Raw genomic sequence first — 24,455 nt, 5'->3', positions numbered from 1 at the left:
GTTCCAAAGCGACCATGCGAGCCCTAAACAATTCCTCATCACAGTTGCACAGGAATATATGTGCCTTCCATCCATTCTTATCCACCAAACAGCAGCAACAAGAGCAGGCATTTGGTAGTGCTTATTTCTCTCACAAGGCAATTTCCTCTGCGTGGCTTCATCGGATTTTCGAATTTAGGCTGCAAGGCAGGTAAAGTACATCTTGTTTCCATCCCAGAGCTCAGGCCACTGCGTTGCACCATCCCACAGCGTGGCACTCCAGGGGGTGCCACCCGTGTGGAATACAATGTGAGTGGTACTTCCCCTTCCCCAGAGTCCTGCAGAGCAGCAAGACCGCCACTTGCAGAATAAGAAACTGAAGCTCAGAGAGGTTAAGTGAGTTGCCTGAGGTCACACAGCAGAGGAGGAAAAGATTCTGATCTCCAAGTCAGTTTATAACTCCAGCTATTTTATGCTTTCCCCTGTGCTGTGTGGTCTTTATCACTGTACATTCACGAAGACTATGACAGGGTCAGACTTCTCTACCAGGACACCCCAAAGCATAATATAGGATGGAGGGACTGGCACTGAGAATGCGACCCTGTCACAGACCTCAAGAGGCTGAAGAAGAGTCCTCCCTGTGTCATAACAGAACACTACCCATTGTGACTCCGTTTAGCTGTGGATGTGCTATGCTTGGGACATCATTCTGTGGAAAGAAAGCAACTGCACGTCTGTGCTTCCTCACCATATGACTGGCTCCCATGAATATTCAAGACCCAGCACCCCTAAAAAAAATCTATTACATCTCCCACCTGTGTTGTCATCTTATCACAATCTGGTCTATGCCAACAGGCACACTGCAGTATTAAGAATCAGAGTTTGAGGAAAGTGACAGAAATAGTTATTAAAGTGCTGCAATTGGACTCCACGCAAAATGAGAGTGACTTCCTCGAACTCGCTAATCCCCAAACAAAATCACCATCAAGAAATATTAAAGCACACATTTTATTAGTTTCATTTAATTTCTTAATTGCTCAAAGTCAGTTTACCCATTTATTGCTGTGTGAAATGCTTAGAGGCAAGGCGCACATTAAAGGGATTATTTCCATGTAATCCCTCCCTCCCAGAGGGTAGGAACCGCTCACTTATGAATCCTGATTTATGCTCTGTAACAGTATCAAAATGGAGGGAATCGTTATTGTAAAATGATAGAGTCAGGAGTCGGGTAATACAGGAGAGTGTAATTTAATAGCAAAGAGAAAGTACCTCATTTTCGGTAAAAGTTATGCGTGCCTGTTTCAGGAATAGCTATTAACCAAACTGAATTTAGCCTCCCATTTTTCTGGCTCTACTTCTGTTAATTGATAGATGTTGAAGATGTGTCAACTGTTAAGATTTGAATCAGATGGTGTCTGGGAGTTCGATATGATCATTTTACCGGGGCTTGGAGTTCTGGGGATAATAATTGCCCTGAGCATTCCACTCTCTGTGACAATATGCCCACCACCAGCACAGTCTTCCTTTTTGGCAGGAAAAAGAGGGCAGACACTCAGGGGAAATTTGGAAGGATGCTGCAAATGATCCAGGAAAGGCGAGTGAGGTAGGAAGCAGTCTAGGTAAACATCCACCAAGAAACTAGCGACGGTCTGAACTTCTGGCAGTTTCTGTGGTGCATCATAGCTGGCCTGAGACCATTAAACTCCAGAGGAATGGGAAAGCCATTAGTGACCCGGGAAAGAGCTTTTTCTTGTTCTGCTGCTAACACATCTCTCGCTGTCACAGTACCTATAACCAACTACAGCATTTGAGGACCATTATTGCTATTCTTGGAAAGAAGTAAGAGCGATAGCATCAGAAGGGTACAGAGGAAAGACCAGTCCTCACCAGCGACTTCTGCCCCCTCAGACAGCACATGCCCCAGACAGCACTGCAGGAGACAATGTACTTCCGTTCCAGGCTGGCCCTCTTCCAATCTTTGATATTCATTCTCTACCTTTTGTGTCAGCCTCCTACAAAGAGTATACAAGATACAACTTTTTTTTTAAAGCCCTCAAGGAGATTTGTACCATGTATTTTATTAGACTGAAGGCAAAACACGCTGATACCAGCAGGAAAAAAAAAAAATGGCTGCTTCAGACCCCAGCTGACTGACCTCTTTTGCATGGAAAATTCTCCATATGATTACAGAGCTAATGAGTAATATTTAATGAAAACATTAGGCCTTTGCATATATTTGTAAGCAGCACTTCTTCCATTTAAATTTACATAGAAATAAGCTGATGTGTATAACTATGCATCCTGGAACTCTGTGTATTTTAAGGAAAATCCTCTTTAGCTATCTCTGGCTGTTTCTATACAAAGCTCAAACTTTTCAATAAGAAAACAGTGGAATTCAGTCAATCATCCGGTTGACACCAAACATGCAAGTATTTGGTGGTGCGTGAGTAAAACAGCTGAACTCAGGCAGACTCATCCTCATTTCACAGAATGTTTTGGCTTTATGCAAACAATAGTGTATGAGAAAAAACTGGGCTAAACATGCTAAATAAATACGTGTGGGGGTAAAAAACAACAACAACAACTTTCAATTTCAAGAATCCTTAAGCATGTGAGGGTAAAGACTCAGGACAAGAATTGTTTCTGGAGGCTTCATAGATTTCCTTTCCTGCTCAGAAGCTGAATCGCAGTGGGAGCTGGATTTGAAAATGAAAAGCCTGTGACAACTTTCTTCTCCACTCTTCCCCTTCCCCTCTAGGTGGAGCTGACAGGCAGCAGTGTCTTTGACTATGTCCACCCCGGGGACCACGTGGAGATGGCAGAGCAGCTGGGCATGAAGCTTCCGCCTGGGCGGGGTCTCCTCTCACAGGGTACCGCTGAAGATGGAGCCAGCTCAGCATCTTCCTCCTCCCAGTCGGAGACCCCCGAGCCAGGTGGGACTTGCAATCCCAACATGAGGGTTGGTGGGCAGGACCTTTGCCAATGATTGCACTCAAGTTGCCAGTGTGAAGAGACTACAAATAGGTCTAATGGTATTTAACAATTCCATGCAGCTTTCTGTCCTGGGCGGTAATTAAGTAAGGAAGAGATTTGAAAATAAGAAGACATTTTAATAAGTATAATCCAGAGATCTAATTTCAGGTGAACAAAATGCACAGAAGGTACCAGTTCCTTTAGATTCTTTTTCAAATTAATGGAGGGAAAAGGTTCAGATTTGGAAAGCCCTCTGCCTTTCATTGTTACCATGGCTAAATGTAATGCATTTATTTATTTATTCAGCAAAATCGATGGCAAAGACTTTTGAATATTAGCTTGTGGAGAATTAAAGGTATTAGGGGCTTGCAGAAATCTCAGTTTCTTTTTCTTTTTTTTAAGCATCAGAAGGTACTTGAAAGATGTGAACAGATAAATTAAGGCTAAAAAGAAAACAGAAATGGCTACATTTTAAACTGCCTTTCTACCCTCAGTATTTAATTAGATCAATTGTATAGAGGAATGAACAGAGGTGACATTCCTCATTGGGATTCCTTCCAGGACTCTTATAGACTTTGCATTCAGAATGTTCCCATTTTCATTGTGTTGTACTGATGATAATTTAAGTATTAGGGGAAAATCCATTTATAAATTAAACAAAATGACTTGATATCCATCAGTCCCCTAGTTCATCAAGCTGTTCAAACACGGGGAAGATTGGCTGGTCGGCCTGGGTCTTCCGAGAGCGCTGGTAATTAGATCTGCGAAGGATTTATTCTTTGCTGATTGGGGCTTTAAATTAATTGAAGTTCCACATTTGTGGTTTTGTCCTTTTTGTACTTTTTTAGAGGAGATATTTCATATTCTTGTGTGGTGGAGTGCTTGGCCAAGCAGCAGTGGTTTAAATGTTAATTTTTCTCATGAGAAGTTTAAGATTTTTAATGAATCAAGGCCTGATTTGAAGTGCAAAGTTTTATTTGCTTACTTGGGAAATTATTTTTGCCCTCTAAAGATGTTTGTACTTTACTTGATATGTTGTTTTAAAACAGATTCACAAAACAAAAGCATTTTGTGAAAGAGAAATAGGAAAAAAGAAAAAAAAACAAAAAAACGTACCTTTGGATTAACCTTAAAATAACTCTACACACTTACAAGAAAATAATTTGATCTGCTTAGAAATAATCACAGCATATTTGTTCACACAGAAGGGAAAATACATGTTTACCTCTTTGGGAAAGATTTTAATTCCTTCTAGAATCAATGTGTGTTTCCCCATTTAAGTTAACAGAAGCTTCTAGGGCATTATTTTCTAGCGTTTGAGTGGGGATCATTCCTTCTCCAGTCCCATCCATGAGAAAAGAGGATTTAAGACTACTCCTTAGCATTTAAAGATAAAAATAATTTTGTTCCAGAGGTTAAGGGAGTCATATACTCTTGTACCATACCTCACTGACTTCACTTCACTGGGCCTGCTTTTTAGTCATTAGAATGTTCACATCTGGGTATATTTGAGAAGCAGTACATGAAAATAGTGTTCTACTCCATTCTGGAGTTGCACTGGGAAACCAGGGTTGATCATGACTCTTAAAACAGTACGTAAGAAATTAAGTTTATAAACCTTAGTATGAACAAAGACCTTGAAAAAGTGGGCTTCGTTTCCCTGAATCACAAAACCTCAAGTTAACAGGAGTCTTCAACAGTCCTTTAATCCAACCTCCAACTTATGCAACCATCCTTTCCAGCAAAACCAACAGACGCTCTTCTAATCTCTGCTGAAACTCATTCCTAACAGGAATCTATGGAACGTACAAGGCTTCCCACTCCATTGGTGAGCAGCTCTGATAGAAAGTTATCCCTAATATGGAGCCAACCTACTTTGTTGCAATTCTCCTACCCTGCCCCCACCCATCCCAGGTCTGCCCTCTGGGACATTTCAGATGGACACCTTCCTCCCCTTCACAGCCTCTCAAATATATGAAGTCAGGTTCACCAAATTCTTCCTCCCTTCTTCCTACTCCTTTTCAAGTCAAACTGCCCTCATTCTGTAAGCATTATTTAATGGCATGTTGCTAAGACCCTCACCATCCTAGCCATCTTCACCTGGCTGTGCTTATTAGTTGGTGGCCCTCTAAAAACAGGGTTCTGAGAGCTGAGTGCAGCCTTTAGATGTACTGTGACCAGTACAAAGCAGAGGGACTGTCCCCGTTCTCAGTTTAGGCTGCTGTACTGTTATTTAGCCCAGGGTTGATGTAGGCCCTATTGGCAGCCAGATCCCGCTGTTCATTCATATTGAACTTGATGTCTTCCCTAAACACATGTTAAGGGTGACTTGTCCCTTAAAAGAGAAGAAAAAAAAAAAATCCACAGCCTATAAACCAATTCTACTAGGAAATCCAAAACTAGAGTCAAATCAAACCGGTTTAAGATTAAATATGAAAACTCTGGTGAACCCCATGCCTGCTGAAGCACTAGGATGTGCTCCAGTCTCACTTAGCATCCTTTAATTTTGGCTATCAGAGAAATAACTAACTCCTTTACAGTGACTCTGTCAGTTATCCTTAAAGTGTAACTGAAAATTTACCAGGGTTTCTTCCCCTCCCCACCCGCAGCCACCCCAACTGATACAATGGAAAATCCTGCTTTGCACATTCCTTAACAACTTGGGCTTGTTAGCAACAATCGCATAGGAACTGTCTCTTCCTTGCTGAAGAGTGTATTTCTCACCATTAGAGACTGTTAAACTGGCTTTGCTTTCAAATTCTCTAGTGTTGGTTATTTGCAATCTTTGGCTTAAAAAGGCAATTAGATAGACTGCTCAAATACTGAAAGGCAGTGCAGGATGCTACCTTTAACTAAATATCTTCACTAGCGCAGATCATTGCTCCAGGGGAATTACTTTAAAAGTTCATGTCAGGCACTACATCCCAAAGCTGCTTATGTTTCTTAAAAGCTGAAAGAATTTTAACAAGATTTTCTAATTCTTAATAACACCAAAGAACATTTTTGAAGACTGTTGTTCACTACATCATAATCTTTTCAACTCTGATAAAACACTGATTCTTGCTTAAATAGTAGTGTAATTTGGTTGGAAAATGGATATCAATATGTGGTGATTATGAAAATGAAGGGACTAGTAGGTATGGAATTTTTCAGGAGCCCTGATGTGTTCAGTGTAGCATTACTAAGTGACTGAAATCTAAATAACATTTGGCATTATAATAAAAAGGAAATAAGTGACTAAACCAGCCTAAGAGGCAGTGATCCTGTGCCATAATAGGAATTCTATTTCTTTGAACTGCCAGTCCTGTGATTGTCTTGTCTTGAAGTAGTCTCAAGATAATGAGGGAAAAAAAAATCTGTTGATGGGACAGCCAACCCAAATAAATATTTTATATGTATGCACATTCATTAACAGTTTAATAAATATGATATTTCTTTTAGAGAAATATTAAGGCAGGCAGAAGAGAAATAAACAAGTGTCTACTTTAAAAAGTTCTAGGGTGCCTCTTTAAGGCTTCATCCAAGCATTCCCGAAGGGCTTGCTCTGTCCTGTCTACAGCCTTTCCTCTGCTCCTGTGGGGTTTGGGGTAGTTGGGGGGCGGTAGGGGGGCTGGGAAGAACCTCTGGAACATGAGGCTTAGATGGCTCAGTTTGCTTTTGTAGTTCTGTTTGTATCTTTTCATCACTCTTAACAATTAGCTATAATCTTAGCATTATGAACCTTATCCTTTTTTAAAAAAAATAAATTTCAGTGTCACATATTTTATATGCTTAATAAACAGAAAAGCAGCTCTTTCAAGAAATCCTGGAGGTACTTGAAAAATCTCCCTGTTTGGAAAGCAAAGAGTTTCTATTTCTTAGGTCGGGCCATCAAATCGTTGTGCTTTCTCCCTCCTTTTTCTTATTAAAATAGCTTGATATTTTTCTAGTTATAAAATGCATGCCCATTGTGAAAAAGTTCTGAGAATGCAGACAACAAAGAATAAAGACCTACCTACCCCTACTCCAAAATAACCACTGTTCTTGTACACTGGATATCCTTCTAGATTTTGTTGCTGTAAATATGTAGACATATATAGTTATGTAGTGGGATTTCTCTATGTGACTGAAATAAAACTATAACATACATGCCTCTATAGCCTGCTTTCTCTCACTTCACCTCACAGGCCACTTTCCCTGTCACGTTCCTCACTTTAACGTAGAATTTCCCTTCTGTCTGCAGCGGTTTGTTTCCTTCTAGCGAACAATTAACTCCTAGCCGTAGGACCACTGTCAGGAGTAACGTACCTGGGTCATGCTTGGGAGGGAATTCAGCCAGGACCAGAGACTTCGCTGCCCATTGAATGGGTGCAAGCTCACAGAGGGAGAAATCAATACCAAGTTTAGACAAGTTAGCAAAATGTATGAGACAGTACTCTCAGTGAAAAGTAAGACTAACTGCAGCAACATGGTTAACCATCGGTTGTCTGCAGCAAAGTTGACTGTGTTCTGTCTATGGTTTCAGCACATCTAGACTGTTACAGGAGGTTAAGATAATGATGGTTAGCAGTATGATCTTTATGCTGTTATGCCTACTCTACGACGTCCTGAGTATTTTAAAGGCAAGCAAAACGGAAGCAGTGGCGTGCCTACCTGAATAGAAATAATCTGTATTTTCTACATATGCCCTTGCACTGTGGGAAATTCGATCAGCTCCCATATCTGCAGGAACTCAATTCCTCTGCATTCATTAGACAACTTTCATAATACATGATATAATTAAAAGAACAAATGATTAGGAATAACAATAAAGAATGTAAAAATGTATCTGAGGATCAGATCAATATTTTATCTCCAAAGCTGTGTAGATATGAGATATAAGTATGGTTTTATGGGTGCACTATTTTCCATCTAGTATAGTGTTGGGTTGAGAGGGGATGGTTCTCTGATTTTTTTTTTTTTTTGTATTGGTTTAAGTTTCCTATCAATGAACTGAATTTAGAAGTCAGGCAAGGGAAACCATCTAACTAACCCCACATCCAACCTCAGTCCCCAGACAGTGGGACTGTATCTACAGCACTTTCTGCTGTACTGCAAATGTCAAACAGAAGGTGTAATGGATTTAATATTAGCGCTGGCCAAGGTGCTGAGGGAGCTGTTAATAATGTCACTCCAGTTATTGATCTGAAGCCTTTAAAAATCAAAGAAAAGTGAGAGATCCCCTACTGCGGAAAGACACCCAGTGACTGGTTTTTATTGCCAATATATTTCTACATATAGAGTGGCAACTTTCTGGAATTATGTTATCACCATTCATCTCTGTGAGATTTTTGGAGTCATTATATGGTAAGATAATATCATGGAGACCACTCTGCATGCTAATGCTAAAAGATCAGGCCACGTTCTTTTAGATATAAATAGAGCTTGATAATTTGTGTGGTAACTACAATATTCAAGTTGTCAAATGATAGGAGGTTTATTAGCACTAGATTTATTCATGACGACAATGTTGGACCCGCAGGAAGTATAAAACGTGAACTATGTCGTCTTGAGGATGAGCTGTCCTCTCCTTTGGCCTTTCTAAAGCTCCAACGACAAACCATGCAAGGACTCACTTGAGACAGAAGTGAATTCTGTCCTTACAATTAGTCTACCTTTTTCAGGAAACTGCTAATCCTTCAATCTGAATGGCAGTTTGTATGCAATGAAATCCCTGCTTTCCATAGTCCCCAACTAATAAATGAAATTAAAATGTATAATTTATGTTGAATGTTTATCAAACTGTAAACACACATTTAATGCCTTTCCATATTCATACAATATAAGCAAAGATAAATCCACCAGATAATGTACTACGGTTATCTCTGATGGATTGAATATGAAATGCATATCTACTGTAGCTGTAGCAAAGATCAAGACAAGTTCATGATTACCTCCGAACTGGCCTGACTCCTATTAATACCCGTGTGCACATGTTTGTGTCAAATCTAATAGTCAGAAAGCACTCTAACAGAAAGGAATTTGTTCCATAAACCAAAGCGATCATCCTGTACTGATAAACTCAGCTTTTATCCAAAAGTTATGTAGGCAAAATGATGCATTTTCCTTAGCAATGCCATCCTTATTTTGAAATGAAATAGAAACTATCTTTTGCCATTTCTGAATGAAAATGATGCATACTCTCAAAAAAAAAAAAAAAAAAGCCAGTACTGTTACAGGGACTGCCCTGCCAAACTCAGAATTCTTCTTTTGCCTCAAGAAAAGATGTAGTACCATCTTTTCCTGCAGGAAGTAGGCTTTTCTTAGATGTCTCCTCTACCCCCAGATAAACTATACAACTGCCACAGAAGAGAATACATTTCTCCAGTGCTTTCTGGTATTCAAGGCCTAGGAACACTTAGAACCTTAATTTGTGTTTGCTCCCACTTCTGTGTACTTGTCTGTGTATGATGAGAATATTTGCAAAGCAACGGTATATGTACTTCTAGGATATTGCCTAAAGGAGCTAAAGAAAACAAGGGAAATTTCCCTCCTTCCCACCAGGGTATGCTGGCCTAGCATCTCTCCCAGGCCAGCTCCCAGAATGCACAGCTGCAGCACAGGGCATCCTTGGGGTCTTGACACTCCAACCTGTGAAAAATCCGTGTTGGTGACTCACATACCTACAGAAGGGCAGCCTCCCTTTTGTTCCCAGAAAAGATGCTAGATGTTAGCCTAGTTGTATATGCCATCCTGAAACTAACATTCTCTTCCAAAATTTAGATCACAGTGGAAGCAACTCAAAAAACCACGTTAATCTAAATTAATATAATGGTATTTACAGGGTAGCAAATGGTTTGTTCAATAATAGTCGTGTAGGCCTCTTATCAAAATACACAATAGATTCACTCGGCCTATATGTACAGTATTTTCCTAAACCTTCTATTGAAGGTTCAGAAAATCAATTTTTTAAACCCATTATTTTTAACAGTTGTTTTATATAGCTTGCAAGTCATAATTTTGACTTTCCTTTCCCTATGGTGATAAGGGGTACATTTCAGCGTTTCTAAAATGAAAGCCAAGACAAGTTGTTAATGGATGATCTTTCTTCCCCATTAAAAAAAATTGTGGCTGTTTTTATCATTGGATATTAACAAATTAAATATTCTATTTCTATAACTCTTGCCTTGAACAAAGCACAAGTTGTTTGCTTTTAATACATACAACTGCACAGAAATTTCACCCCTGTCCAAATGATACCATTCTGAATTCTTCATCTCACCAAACAACAGACTTAGGAAGGATCAGTTACCTGGCATTGACTGAGCTTTGCAGGGTGCACAGATCAGAAGAGGCAGAACTGGCTGGAAACCATTTCCACCCCTAGTGAGCAATTTACTCATGATTGCTTGGGGAAAATACTGGAAATATTGCTTCTGTGTAAAGTTTGCAACTTCCAGTTGTCAGCTCTTTGCCAAGCAGTTATTCCCAAGGACAGTTTTAGAAGCAAAGCCTACTCAAGCCACAGTGAAAATGGCTGGCATTCATATCCTGCTTGGTGTACGCAGAACACAGAAACCACTAATTATAGGAGTTAATTCACACCCTAATCCCTCTGAGCAGGTCAGTGTGTTATCCTTATTTTATAGATGGGGGAAAGTGATGGAAATTCTAAATGGCTTGCTCCAAACCACACAGTTTAGTTTCTCAGCCAAAATGAGAGGAAAGGGTATAGTATTAGGGTTGCACAGGTGAGAAGCCTAGGCACGAGATAGAAAAAGGAGATAGGACCCTAGCAGGTATAGAACTAGAGGAATTTTCTCCAAGGGACTTCTAAAGTCCAGAGAGTAACCTAACAATCCCCTTATGCACATACATCATTGGGCTAAAACACCATTTGTTTTCAAATATAGTCTTTAACTGAGGATTAAAAACATCCATCTAATCCTTTCCCCTTCTTTCATCCCTACATTGAAACTCCTTATGCCACAAGGAACAGTAGCATCCAAATCAATTGTGAGCAAAACTCAGCCCTGCATCTCTTGGTTCACCTTAGCTACGTGTCTCCTTAGCCAGGAGCATAGCCAAAATTGTCTCTGTGTTTGGTCTCTGCTCTGCCTTAAGACAATGCAGGGCCAGGATCTATGCAGCATCTTCCTTTCAGAACCAGTCTCCCAAGGCAAGCAGGAGATGGAAAAGAGCCAGAAGACCAATGGGGTCCATTGGAGGTCAGCAGAGCCTCCTCAAGGTACCTTCTCATGAAACAATCGTGATTTCCTGGGACCTGTGGGAAACATCAACCCATCCATTAGTTAACAAAACCAGCCTGAGAGAGGAAGAACTTGTGTGTTTTCTCTAGTTGTTATTCACTAGGGTAAATTCAAGACCCTCCTGCTGATCAGGATTGTGTAGACTATTCAATAACCGTTCACTGCATGTTTGTCACGTGTCAGACATTAGACAAAGCACCGAAGAAACAAGGTGAAGTTCCCTGCCTTCCAGGAGCTGACCGTCATATGAAGAGCACAGGTCATTAACACAACGCAGGAGGGTGATGATGATGACAGTCAGAGCAAGGTGGTGCGTGATAGGGTAGCGTTGTATTATAAGCTACTGCTGTTGGCCCTCTTTTCAGAACTATTTGGGTTTTAAACTTAACCCTGAAATTAACAGCCCAGAAACAATGTTTCCTTGGGAGCAAGGTGCTTCGACATGCCCAGACGTATACAGACCCTAACTCTAAGGAACTTTGATGCAGATTGTTAAGGGCTTTTTCCCTCTTTGTTTGTTTAAGCAGCCTTTTTTAAAGCCTGCTGTAATTCCTGTCTACTGATCTTCCTGGCTCTGTAGAAGTGTTCTGAAGGGAAAGTGAATCCAAACGGCCTCCCTTCCACTTATACTGTGCTGATTTCTAAACTGATTTCCACTTACACTGTGCTGATAACTAAAATTCAGGAAATGCTGGCTTTGGAAAATTAAACTGACTCTTTTACCTTCTACTCAAGGTAAAACTCGTTGCAAATATTCTAATAACGTTAATGATGATATTAATAGCCTGTATAATGTTTACCTACATATTCCCACTACATGAGTGGCCATGTTTTAAGAAATGTATTTCTCAAAATATCCCTAATTAGAGAAGGTAAATGGCTATCCAGAATTAGAGAAGGTAAATGGCTACCCTACACCAGAGTAGACGGTGGCCCTGGGATTTGAACTCAGGCCATGTGATTTGAGTGCTCTACTAGGTGCTTACCAAGAACACAAGTGGTAGAAGACGCGACACGTGCCCTTAGGTCACGATTATTGTCGGTAGAAGAAAGATGACGACAAGATGACAAGAGAAGAAAGAAGGATGACCCTGCTGCTGTCCTCAATGAAGACATAAAATTGGCAAGTTGTATAAGAATTCAGGGAGAAGCTAAATGACTGTGGGTGGCTTTGATAAGGAGGGCAGACCTTCATGAAAACCAACCCAAGAGCAAAGAGGTAGAGATGATCTTCCAGGAGCCTCATCTCAATGAACAAAGTGGGAGTAAGGATACTGCATTTAGGAGGCTGGAAGGAGCCCTGTCTTCCTCCTAGAGGCAAAGATACATGCTTTTCTAGAATGCAGCCAGAGCTTGGAGCAGCCAGTATACCAGGGAAAAACATCTGAGATGGGCATTATACATTCTGAGTATAACTCATCCAGCAGAGCAGTGACCCAATGAAAATATTATTTCAAAACTTATAAATACAAAAATAAAGTTTGAATCTGGAAGGCTCCTCCCTTGAGGGACATGTTATACAATACCTATGCCTTCTGAATCCCTGCACAGCATAGCTACTAATATTCACTGAACGGTTGCCAAGTATCAAGCACTCTGCTCAGCCCATAATATGCACTACCTCATTCACTCCTCACAAGACACTATGAAGAAGGCACCATTATTTTTCCCATTTTACAGATGAAAGAACTGAGAAGAAAAGATATACAGTTAGCAGCTGGATAGCCTAGGCTTTGAAACGAAGCAGCTGGGGACACTCTCCATCCTTCCTAGGCAGCTCTGACTGTTAGTTGTCCTGATGTTATGCTGATTCCTGTCGACTGGTAACTTACATTTACTGGACTTATTCCCTGAGCCTTTATTTTTGCAAGAATAAGAAGGATGTGTTGAATAGAGCAGACTTAAAGTGAAAGAAACCATCCAAGGGGCCATTTCTTTAATCCAGAAGTGAGTGAGTAGACCTTGAGAAGAATTATTGCAAAGGAAGAAGTGACCATTTGAAACTAAGATAGAAGACAGAAAAAGGTAGAAATACACCTTGTGGTCAGTCTTTAGCCAGGAGCTAATGGTTAATAGTCTAGAAATTATATAAGTCTCAAGCTTTCATATGATTAGGATTAATGACACCATCTGTCCACTCTCATTTTTTGTATCAATTGGTAATAAAATCTGAAAATATTCAAAAATTACAAAATTACATATGCTATTTATCATCACACATTAAGATGCAAATTTCCTTAGGGTTCAAAGCTGTTCCTTTTTATAGTTTATGAAAATATATCATGTGCTTTTGGTAAAAAAAAATGTCTGCTGCTCAGTGCCTCTCACTTGTCAGGGGGTGTCCTCTCCAAATAAAAATATGAGTAAAGCATAAGGTGAAATTGGTGACATAAAAAGTTAAAACTCTGTACTTTCCTGTGTCCTGCCATCTCTTGGTTGACATCGCAAGAGTATTAAAATTATCTGTTACCTCCCTTCCCAAATTACTGCTAGTCAAAATGAAATAGAAATTGATTGAAGTGATAATATAAAAATGCATTTAAACTGTAATCAGTATTTAGGCCAATACTTTCCATTTCACAGAAGTAATATAAAAGTGTAAAAATAACAAAAGTGCAATCATCTAAGTATGGAAAACATTCACTCATTCCCTCAATCATCCCATCATCATGTATTGCATGTCCATTGAACAAGCTCAGTCCTAGAGCCTCAGACATGATATTTACTAAAAAGGTCCTTGTTCTCACAGAACATACAGTCACATAAACCACCTGACCAAAAGGATTTCAGGTGAAAAAATTCAGTTGAAAGATGCAGGTCTCCACTTCATAACCAAGAGGTAAATCTACATCAGGTCGTAAGGGACCAGTTGGGCTGTCTCTGTTTTTAAAATGCAGAGCTGACACAGATTCTAAGCCAGTACTTCCAAAAATGCGTTCTTTATCATAACTACCATGTGAGATGCTCCTCTCAACCCCTGGTAAAGAGCAGAGGAGAAAAGCTTCATTGCACATCGTCTCATTGACAATTAACAATGAACGTTAACTTAGTGAAGATTTGAAATGTGTGTGATCAATAAGTCTTTTTTTTTTTTTTTTGGTTTGAACTAGTCTTTCCCCATTTATTCGACTATGGAAAACATTTTTTTAGAAAGGAACTCCTACAGACACTCCAGAAACACATCATGATGCCCTCGATCTTATTTCTGATCCCCAGAAGCCACTCCTCCCATCCACACCAGTCTCTTCTTCCAGGGCATCCCTTGCAGGCAGGATCAGTCTGGCTTCTCAGCTCAGAGGTTCAACGGTTCAACTATCCATTTCCTCTGGTCACTCTCCCAAATGGCTCTCCTCAGTCTTCAGGGTACCCTTCAAGCTTTCCTAAAGGGGAGCTCTTAGATGAATCTAGTAATTAACTGAAAAGTTGTAAGACAAGATCTGCCAGCTCCCAGTTTCACAGCTTTAGCGCAGCCCTGGGCTTTGATTGGCGGGTCTTGCATTCCTTGTTCACCCTGTCTTCCCTATTCTTCATTTAATAAGCAGAGCAAAAGCCCAAATCTCTGGTTTCCCGCTCACCAAAGCAATTCACCAACAATTTCTGCTGTAAGGGTACAGTTATGGCTGCCCAGAGTTCTGCGCACTGCTCCCCTCCTAACCTTAGCCAGTTACCATTGGTGTGGAAACAAGAACAAGAGTGTGGATTCAAGAGCAAGCATGTTAGGGTGGCGGGACAGGAGACCCAGTGTGGTGGCGGTAATCTGTCCCTACACTGTTTTCTCTGATTTGTAGTAGCTGCACTGCCCATATTATAGATTTTAAAAATCTACTCTCTGGTTAATTTGCAGGTTGCTCAAATAACTGAGAATTGATAACATATGAAGATGAGAGCCCTAACCCAAACTGCAGGATATTCTCTTTATACTATTTCTGTAGCAGCTGCAAATATAGAAAAGTGCACAGGGTCCTCCTGGCTCTGTCCCTGTGAGAAATTTGACCTGGATCAGGTTAATTAACTTACATGTGCCTCGGTTTCCCACTGTAAAACGTTGGCCCCCTCTAGTACAAGTTTGGAGACTAACGTAGGAATAATCACCTGTTGGTTTTAACATCATACGAATTAACATTAACATTCCTTATGGGGTCGTTAGCATATTTTAAATGCTTAGAACAATAGCAGGCACGACGTAAGTGTTCTGTGAGTGTTGTCATTATTATTCATTTTGTTGAGCCAAGCATTCTCTTATTACCACAGTTATTCCTTATGGAAAGTCTGGCCAGGGCTGAGGTGACACTGTTGACTCCTGCACCAACTTGCAAGGCTTAAATTTGGGCTTCATTGTCAGAGAGAAAACTGTTCCCGTTTCCTCTCTTAAAGAGCCCAGATTCTGCATGGATCACGGTACCCAAAGGTATGCTGCGAAAAAATCACCTGAAATGGAGTCCTTCTGGAAAGAATCCATTTAGGGGGAAAGACTCTTTTGGAAATATATACTTTTCCTTCCTCCAGCCTCTCTAATGGACAGATTGTGTTTTGCAGTTTCACTTTTTTTTGTATACTCAGTTTTCTTAAAGCATGACAGAGGTGCGTAATTCTGTTCTCAGAGGTCCATCCCACTTTGGACTCAACACCGAGATAGGCCTGCTGACTTCCCCTTTCCTAAGGCTAGCATGGAAACAGCCCAAGCCCATCTTAGACTGGACCTCAGTGTTGCTCTCCAAGGGTTTGCAACTGCCAGCCTGGCCTACTAAAACATTCCGCTTATGACCCAAAGATTTAGCTGCTACATAACACATATGATGAGCTTGACTGGTATCTTTCCCTTTTATCAAGCTGGGTCATTGCGACATGGCCAGGGGTTCTGCTTCACAAAAAGACTAAGTGACACCAAATGGGATATTCAGTCTCTACAATGTATGGTTCCTTTTACTACCAAATCAGCCTTCATACACCCTCTGGTCTGTGCTGGAGAATGGGGTGGAAGTACCCACCTATTTGTCTGAACTTTAAATGAATCAATTTATTTTGTGTAGGAGGGCTTCAGCTCATCACTAATCTCGAGAGCAGAAATGAGTGTAGATCTGGGGGAATGCTCTTGTAAAAGCATGAGAGATGCCCAGATGGCCTAGCCAGAGGTCCTATATATGGTCTTAAATAAATAAATTAAGAAACTCATTTCACATAGGCCACCAAGCAGTTATGAGATGTTAATGACTTTTAGTCACTGCCAACCTGGACAAAATTCAAGCCAATGACCTATGGGTGAAAGGCTCTCTATATCCCATTACCAGTCCCCTGAGCCATCCAGTCGCCCCTGACAAGGTATTTTATCATACCCAGTACAGAGCAGTATGGCAGTCCAAATTCCTATGCCATCAGAAAATCTTCTTCAGCTATTTAAAATAAAAGAATATTTTCAGAATAGAAAAGAGGCAGAAGAGCTAGCTCCTCAAATAAAGGAAGAATTACAATTAAAAAAAAAAAAAAAAACTTTTGGAAAAAGGTACACATGGGTATACATACATACATATACATAGCATTTAGACATTTTTAAAATTCCAATATTGTTTCATCCTACTTACTCCCGTGCACATTTGATTCTGCCTCTGGATATTTAGTAACTGGCATATCTTGGAGTTCCCATTAAAAAAGTCATTAGTTTTAGTTTACCATTTGTATAAAACTGATTCGTTAAATCCTTGACGCTTTCTTTCCTAGCTTGTTTTTAAGTGTCATAAATAAATGACTTAAATGTCCCACAAGACAAATGTTCTTTAATCATCTAATGCACTCATTTATCCTAAGCCTTAACCTTAGTCCTAAATTAAGTCTGTTGCAAAAACATAACTTCATCTAAAAATACCCATCAATCCTACGTGGTTTTGATAAGCACATTTAAAAAACATAAACAATCAGACAGTTGTCAATCTGACTGAAGCCCAGTCCCATTTAAGAGTTATTCACCAAGAGCCATATTTCATGCCCATACTACCAGTGGAATTACAAAGGAGAACAGCGGGTTTTCGAGTCTTTGCAGAGAGTTCACGTTGTGAAATGGTTTGCAAGAGTATAAAATGAAACAAAGACTAGACAAGAGAGAGGATCCTTATTCCACATCAGATATGTTCTGTTTTGGGAAACTATTAATACACTGACAATGTTGCAAATGCATTAAACTTTCATGATCACATATTTAGTAAATTGCATGTCATGCCTTTGATTAATTTTCATTTGCTTATGGTCCTAAAACTCTGTGTCAAAGAATCTGGCTGCTCAGAGCTTGTACATGAGTAATGATCACCGAAAGGTTTGGTGCAAGGAGAAACGAAGTGCAAGTTTAATGGAATAAACATTCGACTAAATGGAGTACTTAATACCTCATAACTAGGAATTCACATAGTTTGGTGAAATCTTAGCTTTGACAGATTCCCAATTTAATTCTGAATTAATTTGAATGTCCTGCATTTACCAGTGGCACCCTTTTGCAGTAGGGCAAAGATAACCTTCTCATTTTTCCACTTGCTTCCTTGGGTTGTGCACAGTTATTACCACAGAGCGAGCCCCTTAGGGTTGTTGGAGGCACCCCCCACCCCACCCCATCTCCCAACCAGGGCTTTAAATTTTTTTTTAAATAGATAAGAGCGTTCAACAAATAGCCAGATTGAGAATAAACTCAAAAATTATCACCAAGGCCCTTCCTCTGCCACAATTTGTCAAATCTGCTGATAGGAAACAAATTCTATTCATAAAGATTTTATTTGGCGGGGGGGGGCACCTCTCGTGATTTGGTAGCAATTCAATTATAGTTTTGTGAGATAGTGAGCCCGGAGAGGGAATCCAGACTGACAAGAAATATGACAGGACAGTTACAGAGTGTTTATGCAATTAAACTTTCCCTGACAATACCTGCAGAATGATGAATGCGTGGGCGGAGGTATGTGAGCGCAGGCAATGCCCCACAAGTATTGCCCATTTTTCATTATTATACAACTGTTCAGATCTTTCAAGAACAGCCTGAAGTGAGGTGGAAAAGAGAGTACTGTTCTCTAGCATGTTAACCAAATGCCTCTTTTTTTTTTATTCCCTCCCTCCAAAGGGTCTTGATGTGCCAGATGATAAAAGAACATCTACTTTAGAAAAATGTTTCAAAAAGATGAAGATTTACCCTGAGCTTGACATATATTAATTTTGGATACCAAAAGAGGTTTTTATTCTTTTTTCTATCTGCAACTTTATATCACTTCCCAACCGATAGAACGGTGCATAATTAAACTGTTGGGTTATTCATTTTACGCAAGCAGGTGCAAAGGGCACTATAAAAGTAGGATTTTACCGATGGTAGATTAAGAAAGAAAGGAGAAACTTAAAAGCCTTTTGTTGAGAAACACAAAAGCTTACAGAAGAGATTAATTTGGTTGGGCAAAGTCTGTATTATACTGCCTGGGTCTTTCAGGGATATGTGAAATCAGGAAAGTTACAGGATTTCAAGAACCTCTCAAAGACTATGTGCAGTTTTTCAGCTTCTTAACAACCCTTATTTGGGATCCTTATGTGAGACCGTCAGTTTGGGGTGTGATTTTTATTTTTTTAAACTATTAAAGTACACAGATTTCTTTAAAAGAGCTTTGATTTAACTTGTATAGACTTCACCGTGGCAAAATCAGCAGTGCCCAGAGTAAGAACTGAACTGATGGCAAGGTGAATTCCTTTCAGACCCCAGAGCTTGGAGGACTCATTGTGTGGAAATGAGGGAAAGATAGTTTCAGCCTGTGGCCCCCAAGGTGCAGAGGGCTGAAGTGAAAACCACGCCTTCCCTTAATATTTACACATCTATTTAAATGAATGAGAGTTTGGAGGGGAAAGCAATGAAATCTGTCCTGGAGCTATTCATTCATTCATTTTGACTTCCGGTAAGCTGTTACTGGTATCAGTTTTTTGGTTTTTGCTTGTTTACTAGTTGATGCTCCTTTTTACATTCGTCTCTCCTTTGAGGACAATTAAAACCTTAAACTTCTGCATAGAAGTATTCAATTGTTACGACCTACCCCAATTACCACTTCCTAGAGTTGAATCTAGACCCAAAGGCAGAGAGCTATACGTGCATGCCTACCTGGATGACTGTGTTCCTGTATTGACTCTGGTTTAACGGGGAGTTTCCACTTGCCCACGTGGAGATTATTGTAAGTCAGACTTATATCTAGAGACTGGTTACATGATCCCATCAGTTTAGTAAGCTCAGTGAAATAACTGGTCTTTTCTGTATCAGCAAAAATCAATTAATCATTTATATTAGAAGCGAATTGACCATACATTTCTGTCAAACTCAGAAATCTCATATAAACCATGGTCTAAATACAAGAGTTCCTTACAGTCCTCTCTTTTACCAAAAGGCTGCACTCTCTTATGTCCCTCCCTCCACACCAAAAAAGACTGATTTTGTCAGATGTGATTTTTAACATGCACTAAAATTGATAGTTAAAAAAATATATTGTTTGCACATTACGTAGGTGTTAAAATTACATGGTAGTGTTCCTTTATTTTCAAAAACCAAACCTAATCCTGTTAATTCAAAGTGAATAACAAACAGGACTAAGACTTTTTCCCAAGTTGTTACATTTATTCAACCTGCTTGTGTTTTGTTCTTCATCATAATTATTTCCAAGTCAAATGTGCACTGATTTCCTTGCGGACCTGCGTACCTCTGACTAACTTAAAGAATTGAGCTGGGATAATTCACACAATTCCTCGGGGGTCATGTTCACTGTTTTTTTTCAAGGACATTTTTATTACAAAGCTGATGAAATTTGCATATTAATTCATTTCTTTCAATTTTTTAAGATTAAATGTTGTCAACATGTATCAGTGCGAGGCTCTGACAGTGCTGATGAAATGGGTCAGTCAAGCTTGAACATTTGGAGTAAGGCAGCCATCTGCAACCCCCTCGCCCCTTGTGGGATTCTGTGCTACCACTGAAACCTGGTTTAAAAAAAGTTTTATTCAGTGCAGGATATTAAAACATTATCTAAGAAATGATAGGTGTTAGTCTTTCCATTTACTCAGAAAGTGAATTTGACAACAAAATGGATCTAAGGAGAGCCTTGCTGACTTGGAGTTGGTGTTCCATCAGTCTTCATTAAACCATGGTCACAAAAGTTCCCTCCCTCCCCACAAAAAAAAAAAAAAAATTTCAAATTTGGTGAAAGGAATTTAGGAGAGAAGTTGAGTTTAATGTTTCCTCTCCTGGTAAGATTTAACAGTTAGTGGAGCTCTTGCCAGTCATGCTCATGGCAAGAAGTGAGGATGGGGAGAGCCGATGGGATGGTTCATAGGACCCAGTGTCCGCCCCAGAGGTAGACCCGCCCTCCGTTTTATACACGGCTAGTACACATGAGCAGTCCTTGGTCCCATCCAAAGCCTTCACAAAATGGTACCAGTGTTTACATGGAGAACTTCACCTCTGTATATATCCAGTTTAAACATTAAGCCGTATTGCTTTATCCAATTTCCTTACAGTCAAAATACATACTTCCATCAGACACTCTCAAAGAGCAAGACCACCTAAGTGAGCAAGCCCTTTAAGTGTTATATTGCCTTTCCAGATCATTGATTTCGCTGTGTCTTCGTTTTCCGAAGAAGTCTCTTTGTGATGTACATGAGACCTTTAGCAGATTCCAGAGGCCTTGCAAAGAAAAAGTTTCTGGCTGCTGTGTTAAAGTAGCAAGGACCCTTCCACCACCAAGCCTCACCTGGCCATCCCGCTAACGGGAGAACCGGCACAACACGAAAAGCACTTCTGGTATCTGGAGGCTCTTCAGGGAAGACCTCCCCACACCGCATGACCTGACGTTAGGGAGCTTCTGTAGTAGCTCACGGTCATTTTTTTTTAAAGCACTTTCTTTGAATAGGTAATTAAATCTGGTCATATACTAACCGAATTAGAGACTCAGATTTTCAAGGTTCTTACCCTTTAGCAACGTGTGTCCACTGTTTAATTCCTAGTCATAGAATTGTCTGATATATGTACAACACCATTAACTAGAAAAGTTTGTTTCCCAAACTGGGGAAAAAAAAAAAAATAGGTACACTGCATAGTAAGAAGGAACAACAGAAAGAGAAGGTAGCCTCCGAAATGGTTTTATCTTGATTTTGAATTAAACTCCCAAACTCATATTGGATTGAAAAATCAAAATCAGACTTCACATTGTCAAGTTGGAAAATGTCAGATATGAAATATTTAAACTGTGGAATACGGTCTTCGACTTTGGGTTATAAAACTTTAATTTTGTGAGTTGGTAGCACTCCAATAGTTCAATATTTTTAATTCTACAAATCCATGTTTATTAACTTTCAAGGTTTAAACAGTATCACCAAGTCTATTGAAACTAAATTATTCTGACTTGTGAGAGCTACAGGGTAGCTATAATTTGTTTTCTATTTCTACATAAGTGACAAAGACAAAAGAAAGAACAAATAAAAGGAATTGATTGCCACACAATCCCTTTTTACACTTTCAAAATGACCTAAAATTCTAGCTGATGATTAAAGCAAAGATTCAAGCCTGGTGTTTTAATTGTGGAGTTTTCAGGCATAATCAGGTAGCACTTAGCATAGGGCTGTACCTATGTGTTTTGTTTTTTTTTTAATAAAACAGCTTCCATGCTATTACTAGGGAGTTAACTGTATTCTTCTCAAAGAAGAAACGCTGCTTTTTTGTATTTTCTTTATTTAGGAAATATGAGCTGCCATTTGCTTACAACAGTTTTTAAAACCTCTACCTCGATTTCATAATACCAAAATCATCAGTTGCTAATAGCAGTGATAACTTTTCATCTTCTTCCAATTATAGTCTTTTCTTGTAACTCCTCAAGTGCTTCTTCCCTCTTCCTAGCGATTATCTAACATGTCACTATTAATCTGTTCATATATTTACTGTTTGTTCAACACCTACTATGTGCTAAGTAAATGAAGTCCTTTAATGAGACAGTTATGGTATCACAGAAGGGACCCTATACCAGGCATCAGCATCCCACAAGCCACTCCTGGTTCTGTCTCCATCAGCTGGCTATTGTTAAGCATGGATTTTGAGCCACCTTTCTCACTCACAAAATGAAACTGACATTTACTCACAGGATTGTTGAGGGAATTGCAAGCATAATAACTATGAAAATGCTTTAAAAAAAAAAAAAAACATCTAGTGTTTTAAACAGCTTGGTAGATAGTGCACCACAAGTCTTTAGGGTTCATTTTGTGACTTTTCTGCTTCTGTAGGCGAACAATGGTGTCTTGGATTTTTACGCTCTAATGCCATATCCATAGCAGCTGCTGTTGACTTCAGCATCCAAGTTAGATTATCCCACACAGTTTTTGATGGAATTCGTCCCTAACTTAATCTGTATGTAATTTAGTTTGCTGCCAGGGAAGTAAAGTACATTTGCTATAAACCCCAACTCCGGGTTGCTACCGGAAAATTCAGTGTGCTTTGTTTATTGCTTTTGTTTCATATATAATGTATATGACCTCAGGATGATTTGTTCAGGGAAGAGAACTTGAGGAGTTACCCTTATACCTAGAATCTGCTGAAGGTGTGCTGTAAAAGCATTACTTACTCCTGAGTTACCCAAATCAACTTGGAATAACGAGTTATTCTCCAGGGGCTATTTTCTCTGCAAATTTATGAGTTTACAGTTCATGTTTCTTTTTTAATGATACATCTAGCAATAGGTCTTTTCTGGGCTTTACAAAAGCCTAGCATTTCCTCCATTTCGTGTTTATGAAGCCAGCTAACAGCTCTTCTGAGTTGAAGTTCTCCAACTTTACAATGCAGGAGAAATGAAGATTTCCATCACCAGTCTTGAATATCCTGATACCTAGTCACATGACAAACTTTCCTGAGCAACTTTGTCATCTCAGTGAAGCTGCTTCCCCTGTCTGTCAGACAAGTCCTGTTCACCTGCTCTGAATTCATCACCTGTAGCCCCCACCCCGCCCCCAGCAGCTTTGACCCACAACCAGAACTTACAACAGATCACCCAGGAGGGTGGGTGAACTTTTGTTCTTGACTGGAGTGAACTCCAGTTTGGATAAACAGGCTTTGAATTATTTATTCCACAAATCAGAAAAGCTTATCTTCTTCTTTTGATATATTATGAGGGATGAGGACAAGTTGGAGGCAGCGTATCTATGGCATCAATACAAATAAAAGTTCAGTGTTTAATAATATGTGAAATTGGCAACTAATGCTTTCTCCAAAAATAATTCAGACCAGACTGAACCTGAATCAGTCTCTCAAGTGGTAACAGGAAAGTACAGTTGACTGACACCCAAAATGATGATGGAGGAGTATATGTCTTAAAGGTATAACTTATCCACTGATTTACTGAAGTTTCATTAACAATCACATGAATGACATGTGTGTATCAAAACACAGAGCAATGTTTTTCCCTTGATAATATATACTGATTTCTTTAATATGTAGATCTCTTAATGCTGGTGGCACTTGGATGAGAGATTGTTAAACTTGTTACAAAGGAATCGTTCAGTTCTTCAGCTTTGCTTTGGCAGGGTGATTAGACATACTGGCATGTCACCTCAGTGTGTCTCCTCTCACTGGGTACCATTACGATAAATGACTATGAGATCTTAATATTCCAGAAGAACATTCTGTGCTTAATACTTAAGAGGGATGTCTTCTTTCTACTGTACTTTGAATGGAGACTCATTTTACGATTTGCCCATCTGCCTTTCTGCCAAGCCTGGGCCTGAGCTGCCCTCAAGGAGCTGGGGTCCTGGTGGGGCACTGAGACAGTAATGGCAGGTGACACAGGCCATCACTTGGTCACCATCAAAGGACCAGAAAGGACAATATAAGGTGCCAAGGTACATAACAGGGGTGACCTCCAGAATTTCCAGAAGAGAAGCAAATATTATGACTGTATTCCCTTCTATTAGGAAATAGGAGCACAGAAGGAAGCAATCTGTGGCTTTTGCCTTGACACTGGGCAGTTTCTGTGCCCTTTAGGAGAAGAAGGTAGCATCTTGGTGATTGCATTCACTGAAGCTTAACTTGCTTCAAGAGACAAAACTCATTAGAGGTTACTGCCTCTCCAGCCCTTACAGGGGACTCACAGGGCCCTACAGAAATATCTTCTCCAAAGGAGATAAATCACATTTTTAGAACTTAAATATGTATATATATGTTTTCTCATCATTTTAAGTGTCCACATCCATCTTGCTTTTCAGTCATTCTGAATGGGTGCTACCCTACCCTAAATGTTAGCT

The 24,455-nt window shown here is 39.7% G+C and overlaps 1 protein-coding gene across 1 annotated transcript in view; it reads left to right on the top strand.

Moving 5' to 3' along the window:
• NPAS3 (neuronal PAS domain protein 3) overlaps positions 1-24,455 on the top strand; it is a 940,521-nt gene that overhangs the window by 802,175 nt on the left and 113,891 nt on the right. The window contains exon 7 of the mRNA XM_010847026.1: positions 2,738-2,912. Coding sequence (XP_010845328.1) covers positions 2,738-2,912 — 175 coding nt within the window. The remainder of the gene's footprint in view (positions 1-2,737; positions 2,913-24,455) is intronic.

This window comes from Bison bison, unplaced genomic scaffold (genome assembly GCF_000754665.1).
Source record: "Bison bison bison isolate TAMUID 2011002044 unplaced genomic scaffold, Bison_UMD1.0 scf7180017864242, whole genome shotgun sequence".
NCBI classification, from domain to species: Eukaryota; Metazoa; Chordata; class Mammalia; order Artiodactyla; family Bovidae; genus Bison; species Bison bison.
This window is presented reverse-complemented; position numbering and strand designations above follow the sequence as displayed.